Below are 17,337 nucleotides of genomic sequence, written 5' to 3'. Positions count from 1 at the left end.
TATGCGGGTCTGGGCTGACACACTGTACCCAGATTGAGCCCTAAATCCTCAGCCGAAGAAAAAGGCCCAAAACCAACTAATAATAGGACGTTGATGGAATTAGACTAATGACAAATGTTTACTGGTTAAAAACCTTCCATAAATATTAGAGTTGATACTTGGTAAACTTTTCGCTAGATCATTATATACATATAATTAATTTTTAGTTTATATATCTTAAGAGCGCTATTTTTTTAGGTTTAATTACACTTTGCTCCACTATACTTTGACTCGGTATCACTTTACTTCATTATATTATAAAAACATATAAATACCCTCCTAAACTTTTGAAAATCTACAACTAAACTTATGTGTTAAGCCTTCGGTGAGTTAAAACTCACATACTAAGTATATGAAAAGTATATTTTTTTTAGTTAGATTAAATTACTCTCATGAAGGTAAAAAAATTAATTTTTAAATAATTTTGTCCTCATTCCCTTCCTTATGCTCTTCCTTTTTAAGCCATCTCTTTTCAATTATTTTTTAGTTAGATTTATACTTTTGAATTTATCTCTTATTATATAACTTTATATATAAACGAAAATATCTTCGTCAAATTAAGCTTTCTGCAACTAAAAAGTAAAACAGAAATGCATAAATAAAATACCTACAATTTATAAAATAACTTTTAAAATTACTATTAGATGTTGTAGCAACTAGGTAAGCAATAGATCGAGCTTAGTTTAGATTCCATGAGATTGAATGAGCCGAGCCTGACATTAAACTAAGCTTGAAATTAATTTTCGGCCAAGCTTAATTATAAGATAATTTGCTCAAGCTCATCTCAATAAAACTTAGATTATATATATATATATATACACAAATAATCTGTGACAATTAGATCATGATTTTAAATTAGTTCATATCTATCTCTAATTTGATTTAAGCTTGTTTAAGCCCCGCTGGGAATTAAATGAGTTTAGACTTAAGAATTAATTTTGCTTCGAGATTAACGAGAGCAAGGTTCGCTGAAGGCTCCTTTATTCCACGAGCATGTGACCTAAAATGGTGCAATTTATTATAGCAGGGTCAAAATTTCCACGTTCCAACTTTTGATTTCCATCATTGAAGTCATATTCTATCTCACACCCACACCCAGCTGTACGCACTTGCACGCCAGCCGACGACTCTCAAAGTCCCCAACTCTTTTATCATCATCATCATTATTATTATTATTATTATTACGTTTATTTTTACCTAACTCCTTTTATATTCATAATACTAAGCTCTGCCACATATATTATATATCAAAGTTTATTCTTCTGGGAAACATTTGAATTGGATAATATTTCACTCAGAAGTTAAAATTAAAATTCTCGATGGAACATTCTAACGAATAGTAGTAGTCTTCTTTTATCAGCGGAACGCGTCGTCGGAGGTTTGGTTATACGTAGTTGTCCAACCTGGTGCTATGGTGGATAGTCTAGGCCCATCACTTGGCCCACTCATCTCTCACCGTTGGATGCGATGCGCCTAATTTATATTATTTATAAGCTATATTATATTATATTTCTCACCGTTAAATTAGATTTGATTGGGTTTTGGCAAATATATACACAATCATTTAGAGAAGTTTTCAAATGACGCCCTATATTTTAAATGATTTTTAGTTACTTTAAATCACTGCTCATAATATTTTTAAACTCCATAAATAAAAAAGTACATAAATAACTCAAGAGACAAACTTTCTCTTCACACTGTAGTAGTGTCAGATTTTCTATCTTTCTTTCTCTTATTTCATAGTCTTTTTTTTCTTTTTAATTTTTTTTCCTATATTTATATTTATCTCTCTTTTTTCTCTTGTATTCTTTCGCCTTTCTCCTCCTCCGCCTTCTATCTCCGCAATCAGACTTGCAACTATCGGTAGCAATCAACCAACTAATTAACTAATTGTAATGTTTTGGTTTGAAATAAATATCTTATTACCTTTGGGCTTCCTTAAAATGAAAGGATTATCCTATTTAGGTATCTTTTGGTTAGAAATTGGTTAGTTTAAATTAATGTAGGGTGTGTGATATTATAATTAAAGGCAGAAGGTGAGAGTGGGCTACAAATAGCTCAGAGATAGGTCTTAATCATAAAATCACTAATATTCGGGGTCCTATTTGAAAATTTTATTTAAATTTATTAATAATTTCCAGTTAATTTTGGTCCATTAAAATAACATAATTACAAGATTAGCTACCTTCCCTCTTTTTTCCTCTATATTTTTTCCGCACCCCCTACCTTCCCTAATAATATTCTCAACGAACACAAAAGAGAGAGAAGGGTGACCTACCATTCGGACGGACGCCAAAACCCAACTCTCTTGTAGAGCATTCGCTGGTCGGATCTAGCTATCTCTTTAGGTTAGTTTGATTTATCTCCCAGCTCGTTAAAGATCGGGTTATATTTCGATCTTCTTTACTCTCTATTTTGTGTATGCTTACATGAGGGCTCCCATCTCGATCTAGGTAGATCTTTCTTCTTGCACGGTTTTATTGAAGGAATTAGCTGATTTATTGGTTTTTTTTCTGGTTATTTGGATAGGGATTCGAATTTCTAGCTGAAAATATTCGATTTGGAAGATTTTCAATTTCCGGTTTTTTTTTTGTTAAAGGAATACAATTCTTATGATGTTATGATTCCGATTGAGACTGACCCAATTATGTGAATCTCTTAAACTACTGAGTTCTTCTAGTAAGGTCATACCTTTTCTGTTTCTAATCTCTTTCACATCTTGTGCTAGAATTGTCAACAAAAGTTACATAAAAGTAGAATTTTACTCTTTATCTGATGATATTATCTGTATATAGCAATTCATGGTTTTGTTGCATTTATTCTGCGGATTCATTACTCGGAGACATAAAATTAAGAGAAGAAAAAGAAATTGTTGAATCTTATTTTTTCAGATCTCGTCACAATAATATACATAATATGCCTTTCAGCAGCTTCGTTAATGTTTCACTGCAATGTCTCAATTACCATTGATATATTACTTCTTAGAATTTGACCAACATTTTTTGACCAACTATTACTTAGAATTTGAGATTTTACTTCTAATGCTTAACATTCTTATCTATCAGTCTATTATTGTATCTCTTGATTGCATCTCCATTTGTATGATTATTTGCTTTCAGCTTTCATAGTTGCCACCATACTAGTAGAAGAATTCACTAATAATCCACATATCCTCTTATCATGGTGTCATTTTGATATGCCAGCTTCTAGTATAGGGCATCTGGATCTAATATTGAGTTCCCTTTTGCGAAGTTCTTTCACCTGGTCTCTTTCTCCTGTGCTTATACTGCTACCCAATTTTGTATAATTTTTTATCCTTATGAAGTTTGTGAAGTTGTACCATTTTCACACCATATAAGTGGCATTGCTAGTATCTGACATTGTTTTTTTTCTCGTGACTATCTCTTTATGTAGTGGTGTTCTGGACTCTTTTTGAAGGGGGGTAGTCGCTGATCAGAAAATTACACGTGCTCCAAGGGAATCATGAAGAAAGCTTTTGACCAAACAGTTCGCGACCTGTATGGAACTTTTCTTCTGGATGCTTGCTGTCTTATTTCTTACTTTTAAGTTGAATTTATCTCATTATACAACAGATATTTGGTTATGGCATGTGGGTCTACTGTAAATTGGTTTTGATGTTGTGCAGAAAGCGAGAGGTGAATAAAAAGGTTTTGAAGGTCCCTGGAATGGAACAGAAGGTAAACTGTTTGAATTGTATTATAATTTGTTCGTTCATTTTTTTCCAGAAACAATTTTCTTTTCTGGTCGCATCACATGGTGTGATGTCTTTAGTTATTGGCTATGCACCTTGGCGATGCATGCTCTAGTCACTGAGACAATGTATCCATGAACAGCAGTATAGCTATTTACAGTTTGCCAGTCTCAGGCTCTTCATTGGCAGAGGCCTTGTGCTCTAGTTTCTTTGTCTTTTTCTTTCTTTGCCATTTCCCTAATCACCAGTTTTTTGGTAGTTTTAGCTGCATTGTTCTTTACATGTTAGGCAGTTGACTTAGGATTTTTATCTTTTCCTTTCCGTGATGCTCTATTAGATTCTTGATGCCACAAGCAATGAACCATGGGGGCCGCATGGCTCACTTCTGGCAGATATTGCAGAAGCAACTCGAAATTAGTAAGTTTACAGTTTTTTAATCATAAAAATTTATGATGTTTCTTCATTTTGAGATTAATATATTATGTACATGTGCAGTTATGAATACCAGATTATTATGAATGTGATTTGGAAGAGGATCAATGATACTGGGAAAAACTGGCGTCATGTATATAAGGTGCAGCCTGCAACATATATATATATATATATATGTATGTATGTATATATATATAGTTCTTAAATTCTGGACCTATCTTTCATTAGTTACATTCAGTGCACTTGGAATGTGGAATCTCTATGGTTTCTGTTATTTTCTTTAACATTTCATTGGAAGTTTATTTACCATTTCATTAGGAGTTTTAGTTCTTAATTTCTTTATCACCCCTTGGTAACTAAGCATTCATTCCATTGAACTGCAGTCATTAACTGTTCTGGATTATCTAGTTGCACATGGATCTGAGCGTATCATCGATGATATCAGGGAGCACGCCTATCAGATATCGGTATTATTTGTTGTCTAATTCTTATCTATTATTTTCTCTAAACTGTATGCTTCACCTTGTTGACAACATCAATTACTATGTAAAATTTGATTTTATGTTTTCTTTAATTTCAGACCTTATCCAACTTCCAATATATCGATTCTAAAGGCAGAGACCAGGGAAACAATGTTAGAAGGAAATCGCAGAGTCTTGTTGCACTTGTCAATGACAAAGAGAGAATAGAAGAAGCTAGGCAGAAAGCCTTTGCTAATAAAGACAAGTGAGTATACTACATGGAGTTTAAGAAAGAAAATAAAACAATTACATGAGTTGCCATGCGTAGAAAATCATAATATGTTGTTGTTCTATAGGTATCGCAGTAACTTTTCAACTGGTGGAACACATAGGCCTAGTTCTTATTCCAGCAGAGGTGGCTATGGTGATCATTACGATGATGATCGTTATGGTAATAGGGATGGCGATCGAAATGGGTATGGAAGGGAAAGAGAATTGGGATACAAAGACGAGGATAGATATGGTAGAGATAGAGATTCATATAGTCGAGAAGGAGACCGTTATGGTAGGGAATCTGATGAAAATTATGGGAAAGACAGTTATAGAGAGGAAGAATATAGAAGATCTAATGGCAATGATGATTATCCGTATCGGGCAAGAAATAGAAGCGTCAGTAGAGAACGAGACCGTCCTTTCGATGATGAGGACCGGTATTCATCAAGGTTTGTTTTTCGTCCTGCCCATACCACAAATACACATTATTGCCAATGAAAACTGTTCATTCTTAATTTATGTAGTTATTCCTCTTCCTCTAACCTAGATGTTTCGAGGGATACTAAAAACTTTATTGATGCAGAGTGATTTATATTTTTAGATTGTCTATATTCTTCTATTCTGTAGTTGTTGAACAGACAAGTATTCATCACAGTAAATGCCTTGATGTATATGCTTTTAACAAATATACCACAGATGATTTATTACCTAAGTATACATAGCTGCTTCTCTTTTTTTGCAGAAGTGGTGGTGCCAGAGCTGATGACCATTCTCAGGATGGAAGGTGGAATTTTAACTTCCTTTGCCTTTGTAAATAGCATAGTGGTTTTATTCCAGAAAGTGATGACAAAGTTCATTATAAAATTGGAGGTGCAATTTTTTTCTTTGGGACTAACATAACAATGCATTACCAGGCGGCTTGAGCACAAGCTTTCTGAGCAGAATGTGGATGCGCCGCCCAGCTATGAAGAAGCCATTAATGATGCGAAAAACCGTCCACTGGAAGAAAGGTAATTTTTTGTCTCCTCCTTTTATATACTGTATCAAGGATTATGCAAACTGTTCTTGACAAAACTTCCAATTCAAGCAATGGAGGAAATGGATCTACGACTGCCAGAAAATCCTCTTCACCATCTGTACCCAGATCAAGCTTTTCTGGAAATGTAACTCAAGGCCCTCAAGGCCCAGAGACAGTTGTGGCTAGTGTTTCTGTACCAATACAAACTGAGGAAATTAATAGTTTTGATGAATTTGATCCACGTGGCTCTTTTTCAGGTATTTTCTATTCTGGATTTTCAATTACTACATGTTAAGCTATATATGTAATTGCATAGCTTTCCATTCCTGTGCAACCTAAGGATAGTGGCAGAAGTGTTTGATCATTCTCATGGGTCCACTAGAATAGTTTGTATCTCTAGCCCTTGATGTGATGTTAGGTGAATTCTCTCTGATTGCAACAACATCTGAAAGAACTCAGGGTCTAACTAGAAATCCGAATTCTGGAATACAATTTTATTAACATTACGCACGAGAATTAAATGTCTTGTACCTGACGTGCTGTTCTACCATCCTCCAGTAAGATTTGGAATGATGTCTCTTATCATCTAAATATATCTGCTTGTGCATTATCTCAATATCTTTTTGTAGTTTGGATGGTTTAAATGTGTAGGCTCTTGCACGTTGGCCTAACAAACTTAATCTACTTAGTGGAGCTTGTGAACACTACACGACAAATTTTGATGTTAACAATTCTCTTACTTTGTCATAGAAGAAAAATCTTACAATGAAAAATATATTTACCCTAGTTTCTTTCATCAAGCAACCCTCAATTGAAGGTTTGTTAGCTTCTTGTATATTACTTCAAGCTGATTGCTTTACTTGCATTTAAAATCCTCTAGAAGAAAGCCCAAAAAGGTCTGCTGATATTTATTATTATGTTGGCAACTTAAAGAAAAACTCCACAATAGGGCAACGATTTCAAGCTCATTCTGTTAATTGCACACTTAATTGGTGGGCATGAATGATGTGTTGCATTGCAGATGGTATACTTGGGAGCAATTATATTGGTTGAGACAGACTAATTGTGTCTGTAGATTAGATTAAAATAGACCGCAGATGATACGTACAGGTCCAACAGATATGATGTGATGCTTCACAATGCAGAGTTCTTTAAAAAGTAACATATGATCAAAAGAAAGGAAGAAAGTAGAGAGTGATTGAGCATAAAACTCAGTAGCAATAGTGAAAATAAGCACCCACACCCAAATCCCTAAGAAAATTTTGCAAGAATAATTAGTGTCTATGATAATGATTAATATAATTACTGGGAAAAAACAGCTGTGCATGATTCAAGTTTTGGTACTTTACTATTATCTGCCATCTTGCTGTTGGTCCTTGGTAGTACTTAAACAGTAACATATATCAGTCGGTAATGTGAGTTTATTCTTTTTCCCTTCAGCTTCAGCACCAGCTACAAGTAATCCGGAGATGGACTTGTTTGGGTCATTGACATCATCAGATCCTATTAATTCGTTGGCTTTGGTCCCTGTGGATTTCACAAGTACCTCCCCCGAGGCTGAAATTCCAGCAAATTCAAGCTTTGGGACAACCAATTTTGTAGCTCTGTCATCAGTGTCCAGTGCAATTAGCCAGGTATGGTTGGCCATTTAGTTGCAAGTTTTTCCCTTTTTTTTTTCTTTCTTAAGGCATATGATGCTTCCATGTTTGCACCTTCTCATGTAATCACATTCAGTTGATTTCAAGCATCAAATAATAAACAATTAAAATCTAAGCCATATACATCCTCTAAGATATATAAGTATATATTATGTGGAGCTAAATTAATTGGAAGGTTGTTATGTAGCTTTATCGGAATCTCATTGTGGTTCATGCGAAAATATAGATTTGACCAGGGCTCTGCCATTTTCTAGTACATCAATACATCATGTACTCTGTCCAGTAACTAGCGATATTTTTGTTGTCAGTGGTGGTCAACCAATCATGACATCTTTCGTTTGATCTTTGATGCAGCCTAATGATAATCCTTTTGGAGATCCTCCTTTTAAGGCTACTCAAGAAGGTATATCATCTCAGCGACAAAGTTCTGCACCTGCCTATTCCTTCCAGACTCATGATTCAACTGGAAGTGCTGAAGCTCTTCCACCCATGGCTCCAAAAATTGAAAAAACCACAAGCTTGGATTTTGGGGGTATTCTTGGTGATATCACTTATACTCCAAGTATATCAAGTGGTCTGCATCATTCATTTTCAAGTCCAGCATTTTTGGCCCCAGAAATGCCTATTGCACACACGGGAGTTTATAATACTGGTTCACTTCCTCCACAACCAGTATCTGCAACCAACGTTCCTTCACCAGCAGCTCAACCTTTCACGACTGCAAATTTGCAGACAGGCCATTCTGACTTTCTTCAGCATTCAGGTCCACCAGCTCCACTAGCTTCACAAGAAACTACAGTTATTTTACACGCAGCTCAGCATGTTTCTTCGACAAATGTACAAAAATCTAATGTGAACCTTCTCTCAGATCCAGGGTTATCCAGTCCATTTTCCTCAGAAACAGCTGCTATTTCAGGTTTGCAATCTGAGAAACCTCAGCCAATAAAAAAGTTTGAACCAAAGTCTACAGTCTGGGCTGACACATTGAACCGAGGTCTAGTCGATCTAAACATTTCTGGACGTAAGTGCTTTCTCTTCATGTCTCATCCCTGTTGTCTGATTATCATTTTAACATTCTTGTTGGTCAATGAGAGCTCCTCTACAGCTGCATTATTTTGCTGATTCTTTAATATTGATATAATTTACAGCTAAAATCAATCCACATGCTGACATTGGAGTTGACTTTGACTCCATCAATCGGAAGGAGAGAAGAGACGAGAAGAAAAGCTCCACAGCTCTTGTGACATCCACCATTACCATGGGCAAAGCTATGGGGGCTGGATCTGGTATTGGTCGTGTTGGTGCGACTGGCCTGGCACCGTCTTCAAACCCCATGATAGGATCTAACATGGGCATTCGAATGGGTGTTGGAATGGGCATGGCTGGCGGTGCTGGTATGGGAATGGGTGCTTATGGTGGGAGTATGAATCAGCAAACTGTGATGGGCATGGGGATGAACGTTGGAATGAGCATGGGGATGAACGTTGGAATGAGCATGGGTCAGGGAATGCCTATGAGGCCGCCCAACGGAATAATTCCTGGTGGAGCTGCAACGCCTGGTGTTGGCTACAATCCTATGATGAGTACAGGGTATGGTTCACAACAGATGTACGGAGGCGGGTATAGATGAGCATATGAGATAACCTCTCAATGAAGAAAGTTTGAGAAGTAAACCACTATTAAGATTTGGTCATGTATATTAGTTTACATTAGCCCTTTTTTCAGTATGATTCTGCTGTCTAAGTTGGGTCTGGATGTAATTATCAGTTTATATGAGTAAGTGTGATATCAGTGTGATCTTTGATTGGTACAACTGGAAGGCAGACCTAATTAGTGGAGCTGTCTGATATGGTGGTGTAATGGATGACCAGCAGACTTGCGCTGCTTGTTTTGTGATCTATTGGTATGATTTATTACAGCATGTTTGCTGGATACCTAATAAAGATGTATTATTCTTTAAAAAAATGTTGAAGAGGGAATGATATTGTCTTGTTTAAGATGATGCCTTATTCTTTATCTATGCAGGACAATATCTCCTGATTCTTTTGCTGACAGATTAATATCTGCAATTAGTCTCTTTGACATTTTACACACAATGATGGCCATTTTGAACATGATTATTCTAGAAACTTAGTGTTTCCTACACTAGCATCAATGACCTCCCTATGTTAAGTTGTTTTATGGCTGGTTTGAAGTCAAGGTTGAACATTTTCAATATATTGCACACATCACTTAATTGTGACTTTTTTTCTCTCCTCTTGATTGATCACTAACCTTAGGATACCCTCTCTTATACGCATATAGTGTCATAATAAAAATTTAGTAAGATACCAACTCAAGTAACGATAGGGGCTACTGAACTCATCCCTTATCAAACTCACAATCTCGTATTATAAATTAACAACCGATACAGATAATTTTTCCTCTCTTTTCTCCTTGCTTCTTTCTCTTTTCTTTCTCCTCTTCTACTTTTATCATTCTTGACCACGGCCTTGTCGAGGTCACCAAGGCGATCAACGTCGCGGTGGTGGGCAGTCGCCGTGATTGCTGCTAACGTTCATTCACTATGGCCCCTCAACCTCCTCCTCCCACACTGTTTTTTTGGTTAATTTATAAAAATCTACTCAAGGCTCTCAGCACATTCGCAAGGGTCATGCTTTATTTTTATTATTTATTTACATCCTCGAGTTTATAATATTTTATTTTATTAGTAATAGTTTTGTCCGTTTCTCTCTGAATACGTATCAGATTGACCTTATTATAATCTCCGTAAAATTAGTAAATCGTCTATGGGCTTCCCTAGAAAGCATTTTGATCTGACAAGAACCTTGTGAATCAGAAAACCTTTCCAGATGATAAGATTCGGAGTGTGACTTTGATTGGATCTGACAAGGATCCAGCCGCATGGAGTATAAAAACTCTCTTCTCCATTCCAGGCGTGAACCAAAAAATACACCTCAACTAGTCAACTTGTAATCCTTTTTCCAGTCCACACCCGCTGTCGTCTGAATCACGTTACTTTCGAGGCTGGCTTTAGCTGCTCATCCATCCATCCATCCATCTGGATTCTGGAAGAACAATGAATGACGAACACGAATCTTCCACTTCACATGCATGAATCCCACCGCTACCTACTTGTACCCATTGCTTTAGTGACGTCATCTCTACCTTTACACTGACGACGGTGTTGACGCCATGTGTGGAACTTCTACGACTCTCCAAGCGACACGGCAGCGAATCCTCTGCAGCTCCGACTGCACGAATTTTGTTTTTATTCAAATACAACTTTGTTCCGGTATGGGCCGATAAGTACTTGGGTTGTAGGAAATTCGTGCAGTCGAAAACAAATGTGAAGCGCTGATTAAATATCCGAATTATTCCCTTTGAGAAAAATAAAAAAAAAGAAATATCTAAATTATTGGACAACTGGACGCAGATCCGCCGTTAGTTAACCCAAACCCGGGGTTTAGACGCCCACGCCCTATAAAAAGTCGCTTCCTCTTTCTCTTCCACCATTACCATCTCCTTCCTCCTCCTATGCTCACATGGAAGTGGGATACCCTGCCGACGACCATTCCCAGCCGTCCGATCTGTGCTCCCCCGCCTCCTCCACCGTCACCGACGCCTCCGACGCGGCCGGCTCTTGCCTACCGTTGAACGAGAACGACTCGGATGACGTGGTCTTGTACCAGATCTTGAGGGGGGCGAGCTTGAGGGCGTTGGAGCCGATGGCGGCTCGCCTCGATCTGGAGCCGAGGAGGAGGCCTGAGCCGGTGGCGACGAGGACCAAGAGGCGCTATCGAGGGGTGCGGGAGAGGCCGTGGGGGAAGTTCGCCGCGGAGATCAGGGACTCGGCGCGTCGCGGCGCGAGGATCTGGCTCGGCACGTTCGAGACGGCCGAGGGAGCCGCCTTGGCGTACGATCGGGCCGCTTATAAGATGCGCGGCTCTCGAGCGCTCCTCAACTTTCCGCTTATAGCGCAGACCGGAGGAGCCGACGGCTCAGAGCCACCTCAGATCGCCTGAGTTGTTTATTTCGACTGCCCCATTCGTTGCTGACGTGTTCTTCTTTTTTCTTTTTCTTTTTCTTTTATTTAACAACCATCCACGTATAAAAAAAAATCTAAAATTCAAAAAGAGTTTGGCTGCCTCTTTGTATTTATCAACATGAGACGTATTTTTCCGCCCAAAGTTTGCGAGTTTGTAACCTAATACTAATAGGTTATAAGTTCTAAAGTCTACTTGTAATATGAGCTAATCTTTTCAGATGCAAGTCTCCCGTGTACTCTATTCTATTCTTAACGGATCTCGACCCGATCTAAATCCGGGCCTGGCCCATTTAGGATCGGCCTACGTAGCTTAGACCGAGCCCTTCAGGGCACGTGCAGGGCTCATGTCGGGACCTTAGCCCAGCCCAAGCCCGTACATGGCCCATGAGCAGCGAAGTAATTATGATATAACCTAAAATTATAATAATTATAACATGCGGAAACAAAAGACAATGGCGCAATTCTGATCGACGAGACCCTAGTTCTTCTTCTCGTCCTCCTTCCTCGAGCCCTTTGTTTCCTCGCATAGATCGCAGTTGGAGAGAAGGGTAATCTCATCTCGTCTCGTCTTTGTTTTGTTCTCTTTGATTTCATACGGAAGCATATATTAGATTATAAATTCGAGTTCGAGTTGTTGATCTGGATAAGTATATTATTTCCCATTGCAACGTTTCCCTCTATATGCTACTTGAGTTTGGAAAACGTTGAAATCAGAGATCAAAAGAAGTGAACGGAGAGCGATTCTCTTTCTCATGATTGAAAAGTGTATGGTATTAATCAGAGTAACTAGGTCATCATGCATTATTTGCTAAGTAGTTTTATTTTTGTTTCTTATTCTTATTTGAATGTGCTTTTAATTGCTTCACTGATTCGATCGTAATGAGGTATTGCTCTTTCACATTGTTATTAGGGATGCAAGTTCGATGCCTGGAGAGCTATTCATAGCTTCTTGCACTTGGGAGGATGACAGTGGTGCTTAGAAAGCAACATGAAGTACTAGATCAGAACATTCCTTTTCAGGTGATTTTTTTTTTGCATAATTTAAAATGAAACTTATGAAATACCTTGTTGTCGTTATAAATGCATCTTCTCTCTTTGAATCCCATATTTGAACACAAAAATTTGTCAACTTTTTTTCCTGGGATCAGGATAATATATTTTCCGTCATTTGCAGATATCTACTCTTTCCACATTCTTTTTGTATGTCTAAATTGACTTTATGCATGCCATTTGCTAATTCGGCCCTGATAATTTTTTAATATTAATGGATAAACACTAGGTTTCATCGTTGAAACTTTTCTTTAAGTATTCATTCCCCTGATTTTTGTGACTCTGCCATTCTTACTATGATTTCACTCCTATTTTCATGCTTGCTGAGCCCTTGATGTTGGTGTCTTCAGTTTTATTCTTCTTTGTTGCTTGCATTGCTTAATTTTTTGCGGTGACCAATCCATCAGAAAATTATAGTAAGTTTGCCTGCAGGTAGACAGAGCACACAGAGGGTAGGGCATGCACTTTTGTACTAGTTTATCAAATCAACTGTGCTTATTTGAACTTCAAAAGACTTCCTGGATTGCCACATTTTGTAGTGTTTAAGTTAGGCTTGGGAGGGATGGTCTCTAATCTTTTGTTGCAGAACTTTAGTTAGGTCAAATCTTTGAGAGTGGGCTAATGACATTTTATTTTCCAGTTTCACTTCAAAAGTTTTATTTTTCTGTATAATTAGCACTTCATCTAATTTCATGATATTAATGCAGTGATTTCATAGAAGCTAGAGAAGCATTAACAAAACTGAATCAGGAATTGCAGCAATCACCTATGATCAGGAAAGATCAGAGGTGACAACAGTGACTAGTTCTTAGGCCCATGCTCCATTCTTGGGTTGATTTACCATTTTAGTTTCCGAATGCTAAAGATTGAGTGAAGCTAAATTTCAAGAAACATAGTTGTACTTAAATGTCACTGCTTACCTCCACATGTTTTGCCAAAAGCAGAAGAAAAGGGAAACAAGCCCAAGTCTTAGTCATTGTTTATTTGCCCAATTCATGTATATATTGGAGTGTGCGTTCTCTTGATGCCAATCAAATGACTGTTGGCTAAATTATGTGTCAATGAACTTCGAGTAATTAATGCAAGATGACTACGTGTAGGTCTTGTGCATGAAACCACTTCAATAAAAATATGCATCTAATTGTTTGCTTCAAAATATCTCTTCATTGGCTTCAATGAAGAGATATCCAATCCAAAGCTAAGCAACTTTGATCATTTCGTCATGGTAAAGTAGCACGATATTATTGTGACAGTTTCTCTTTTTAAAGTTTAGATATATAAGGAGAAAAACTTGACTATTGTTAAAGGTTTGAAGATTGGGTGCACTATGATGATCATCTCTGCAAAAGTTAATGTCTTTCCTCATGAGGGCAGGGGAATGCTATTCCTGACAAGCCAAACTCTATTTATTTGTTGTTAAATTAAAGTTAACATTTTTATTTACTGTTTATCATGGTTAATTTAGTGATTAGTGTATGATTCTATAAAACCAACATTGTTTCATGAATAGAGAAGCGCACTTTTATGCCCAAATTTATGATAATAGTGTCAAAATTGATGATGTACTTTTTTTTTCCCTTTCTCCTGCATGCAGAAAACAAGGTTACGATGATAATTTAAACTCTGGTCAGCAATGTTAACCGAAGGATTCAAGTAAAATGCATTCAGGTAAAGTTATTCCTTGTCGTCTAATGGTAAAGTAATAATGTAGGTAGCTGTAAAAATGCAAACTCCTTTATTAGAAATCAAACACTACCAGACTACCTAATAATGAATTAAACTGCAAAAAGAATACAATACACTGAGATCCAATATCAAACTAAACTACTCCTGCTAAAACTGCTACTAATATAGCCCCCTTTTCCCCCCCTCATTACTCTTCTAACTAAGACGTCTTCAATGTTCAGCTCTTGTCTTCAACTAATTCTAGTGCCTTGCCTATAATCTGCCCCATCCTCACCTTCCTCTGTACAAAATTAAGGGGGAAATGGATCCAACCAAAAGAATGAAATTTTGAAAGAAGTCCTACGAGCTAACAACACTATTATATATCTTATTCCTCCTGAATCTGAATGTACTGGAGTAGGTCACAACCGCTCCGAGCCGAAGACTGGTCCGCTTTGATCCGCATCTCGACGACCTTCTTATGAGAGTTGGAGTGGAGTGAAGGCACGAAGGTCGGGCTCGCGGCGGGGCGGTACTCCGGGAACAGCCGCCCCGACTTATAGCGGACGCCGCAAGCGTTGCAGAGGGTCTTCGGGCCCATCGGCCCCGCCCTCCACTGCGGCGTCTTCTCTATCCCGCAATGCATGCACTTCCTTATTCCAGCAGGTTGCACCTGCAACCTCGCCGCATCCAGCTCCTCCCCCGAGGCGACGGGGGAGGCCAAATGGGCCTTCTTCCTCTTCTTCATCTTCTTCCTCAACTCGCCAATGCTCTCCGGCTCAGAAGACGTGACTAGCGGGTTCTGTTGCGCGTCCGTGGAAGGGGGGAGGAAGGGGGCCGTGACGTGGGGGCGCGGAGAGAAGGTAGTGGGCCTAGGCCTCTTGCTGCGAGCGCGGGCGGGCACGACAAAGATAGGTTCTGAAGCCAATGTGCTATCTTTGCTGTTCCCTTCAGAGGAGTTGGATGACGATGATGCAGAAGAGGAATCCGACCCATCTCCACTGCTGTCGCTATTTGGCTCTAGCACTGAGAGAGGACTAGAGGCGCGAAAGAGGGAGTCATCTTCCGCACCGGCGATGGTGTGGGTGGTGTCGGCGATACCAGAGTCAGAGCCTTTGAAGGTGAGGGAGAAGGAATCAGTGGTGTCTCCGAAGAAATTGGACCACCATTGAGCCAATTCAGCATCCTCAGGGCCCTGAAGTAGTTGTATCACATTATTAAACTCAGTCAACCATAACTCTCAACAGAGAGAAATTAGTGTAATACACTTATAAATGATCATCAAAAAGTTGCACCAAAAAGAGCGTCATGTCACAAATTGGTCTTTGAGACTTACGGGCTCGTGCTCTTCTTTGTTCAAGCTTGCTCCAACGCTAGTGTCGCACGAGAAGGCATCGGGCAGGGGAGGTGCAAACAAGGGCTCGGCAAGTGCTGGAGTCGAATCCATTTTGTTATCTATCAGCACATCCTCTTCGATGAACAAGTCGACCAGGTCTTCGATGTTGTCGAAGAGACCACCGCACGGTCCAATGTCGCCTCCCATGAACTTCTTGTTGTACATCCACGGCGGCGGCAGCAGTAGGCGTCGTCTCTTTCTTCACCTGATCCAAGTATGGACTTCATATAACTACATATCCCATCAATATCTCTAATTAAGTTGGTTAAACTTATCGCCTTTATCCCTTAACAGAAACGATGACGACGATTTCACAGGGGTCAAACTTTATCCGAACCAAACGATCCGAGCGGCGATAAAGATGACTATCTTTTAGCGCTAATTACTGACCAAGAAACCATCGGGAGGGCGGCATTTGCACCGCAGTTTCTTGAGTTGGACATCCAGCAAGAGCGAATTTTGGAAATACCAAGCAATTGTGAAGAAAATTAGCAAGAGACGGAGCAGTAGGTATACCTGATACTGCGAGCTATTGAGAGAAGAGCTCTCCTCTCTCTCTCTCTCTCTTTCTCCTTGCAGCTTGGTAGTGGAAGGGAGTAGGAAGGAAGTTAAAGAGGTGATTCTAGTTGAGAAGCTTCTACTCTACTTATCTCTCGCTCAATTCTACTCTCCTCTTCCTTAAGGGAAGCTTTAAACCATTGTGGCGATGGGTTGTCAGAAAAGGAAAAGAGATGGGATGGAAGAGCCAAAGTGAAGAGGCCTCTCTGGTTTGGGGGAAAATTGGGGACGGGAATTGGAATTGGAATTGGAATATGAATGGGAATGAGATGGTATTCCAATTCTACAAGTAGCCAACTTATTTTATTTTTAAGGTCTATTACCCACCCATAGATGCAAAATGCAAAACGGTAGGTGAGCCTTCTTCTCTCATTGCTAGCTGTCCTTGCGATTAATCCACACTGTCGTCACGTTGAAGTCTCTCGCCCCCCTCCTATTTGTTCAAATTGGGTGGGTAATCGACGGGCCCCACGCGCCACCGCTCTTCCTCTCTCTTTACGGGCGTCCAGGTTGGTGTTTTTTTGCACTTTTCCCCCCTCTCTCTGCCACATGATTTCTTTCGTCTCTCTCTCTCTCATCGGGCGACGTAAGTAAAAAAAAGTTGAAATGGTTGTTTGCTTCGTATTTTTGACTTGTTCTATAGTCGACTTTTAGAGAAGGAAAAAAGAAATGGCAAAAGAAGAAGACGTGATCTAACTCCGGAACAATCTTTTTCTTCCGTGGGTTTTGATCTCGTCATCGAAATATATTCTATAATTTTACTTTTGTTACGTTGGTATTTTTTTAACTCCACCTATCATTGGTTTTTAAGGGTAAATTTGGAGGGGCAATCGTACCTCTTGCTCTTTTCATAGAAAGTCTCTTCCACTGCATATAGATTTAATTCCCCTCGGTGGACCCACCTGTTTCCAGTCCCACCTTTGGGAAATTGGAGGGCTTTAAAATAATACTTTCGGAATGGAGTGGGAAAACGGAAAAGAGAACTAAAGAGCAAAAGTGACCGCACAACCCATCGTTGTTTTCTGCC

The 17,337-nt window shown here is 38.9% G+C and overlaps 3 protein-coding genes and 2 long non-coding RNA genes across 8 annotated transcripts; 4 read left to right on the top strand and 1 right to left on the bottom strand.

The window, feature by feature from the left end:
* The first annotated feature begins 2,243 nt into the window (after positions 1 to 2,243).
* LOC140802338 (clathrin interactor EPSIN 2-like) lies at positions 2,244 to 9,558 on the top strand. Of its 4 annotated transcripts, none has more exons than XM_073157863.1 (15): positions 2,248 to 2,387; positions 3,454 to 3,557; positions 3,686 to 3,737; positions 4,089 to 4,168; positions 4,247 to 4,325; positions 4,567 to 4,650; positions 4,764 to 4,909; positions 5,001 to 5,366; positions 5,660 to 5,701; positions 5,832 to 5,927; positions 6,005 to 6,192; positions 7,376 to 7,569; positions 7,948 to 8,356; positions 8,468 to 8,614; positions 8,742 to 9,558. In XM_073157863.1, the coding sequence occupies exons 2-15, from the start codon at positions 3,523 to 3,525 to the stop codon at positions 9,221 to 9,223; spliced, it is 2,400 nt and encodes a 799-aa protein (XP_073013964.1). In that variant the 5' UTR covers positions 2,248 to 2,387; positions 3,454 to 3,522; the 3' UTR covers positions 9,224 to 9,558. The 4 variants fall into 4 exon arrangements, with proteins under 4 accessions (XP_073013939.1, XP_073013964.1, XP_073013955.1 ...); XM_073157854.1 differs by having other exon boundaries at positions 8,462 to 8,614; XM_073157838.1 differs by having other exon boundaries at positions 2,244 to 2,387; positions 7,948 to 8,614.
* A 1,580-nt stretch (positions 9,559 to 11,138) lies between these two features.
* Positions 11,139 to 11,618, top strand: LOC140799988 (pathogenesis-related genes transcriptional activator PTI5-like). The gene has a single exon (XM_073154599.1). It carries the CDS (start codon positions 11,139 to 11,141, stop codon positions 11,616 to 11,618), a length of 480 nt encoding a protein of 159 aa, XP_073010700.1.
* A 429-nt stretch (positions 11,619 to 12,047) lies between these two features.
* On the top strand, positions 12,048 to 14,465 carry LOC140802369 (uncharacterized). Its single transcript, XR_012111640.1, has 3 exons — positions 12,048 to 12,189; positions 12,552 to 12,661; positions 14,286 to 14,465. It is a non-coding gene; the product is annotated as an uncharacterized lncRNA (long non-coding RNA).
* On the bottom strand, positions 14,404 to 16,730 carry LOC140802360 (GATA transcription factor 11-like). The gene is made up of 3 exons (XM_073157875.1): positions 16,269 to 16,730; positions 15,693 to 15,957; positions 14,404 to 15,551 (listed from the first exon to the last, which is right to left on the bottom strand). The coding sequence occupies exons 2-3, from the start codon at positions 15,915 to 15,917 to the stop codon at positions 14,745 to 14,747; spliced, it is 1,032 nt and encodes a 343-aa protein (XP_073013976.1). The 5' UTR covers positions 15,918 to 15,957; positions 16,269 to 16,730; the 3' UTR covers positions 14,404 to 14,744.
* LOC140802376 (uncharacterized) lies at positions 15,826 to 16,599 on the top strand. The gene is made up of 2 exons (XR_012111644.1): positions 15,826 to 15,966; positions 16,047 to 16,599. It is a non-coding gene; the product is annotated as an uncharacterized lncRNA (long non-coding RNA).
* Positions 16,731 to 17,337: the final 607 nt, after the last annotated feature.

Source organism: Typha latifolia, chromosome 1, assembly GCF_019914945.1.
Source record: "Typha latifolia isolate L0001 chromosome 1, TyphaL0001v2, whole genome shotgun sequence".
Classification (NCBI taxonomy): Eukaryota; Viridiplantae; Streptophyta; class Magnoliopsida; order Poales; family Typhaceae; genus Typha; species Typha latifolia.
This window is presented reverse-complemented; position numbering and strand designations above follow the sequence as displayed.

Bases quoted from the DNA above. Each gene is read 5' to 3' on its own strand.
- LOC140802360 (XM_073157875.1), bottom strand. From the start codon at position 15,917: ATGTACAACAAGAAGTTCATGGGAGGCGACATTGGACCGTGCGGTGGT. The intron at 15,552-15,692 runs GTAAGTCTCAAA...CAACTACTTCAG, and splicing joins ACAAAGAAGAGCACGAGCCC to GGCCCTGAGGATGCTGAATT.
- LOC140799988 (XM_073154599.1), top strand. From the start codon at position 11,139: ATGGAAGTGGGATACCCTGCCGACGACCATTCCCAGCCGTCCGATCTG.
- LOC140802338 (XM_073157838.1), top strand. From the start codon at position 3,523: ATGAAGAAAGCTTTTGACCAAACAGTTCGCGACCT. The intron at 5,367-5,659 runs GTTTGTTTTTCG...CTTTTTTTGCAG, and splicing joins GAGGACCGGTATTCATCAAG to AAGTGGTGGTGCCAGAGCTG. The intron at 8,615-8,741 runs GTAAGTGCTTTC...TATAATTTACAG, and splicing joins CGATCTAAACATTTCTGGAC to CTAAAATCAATCCACATGCT.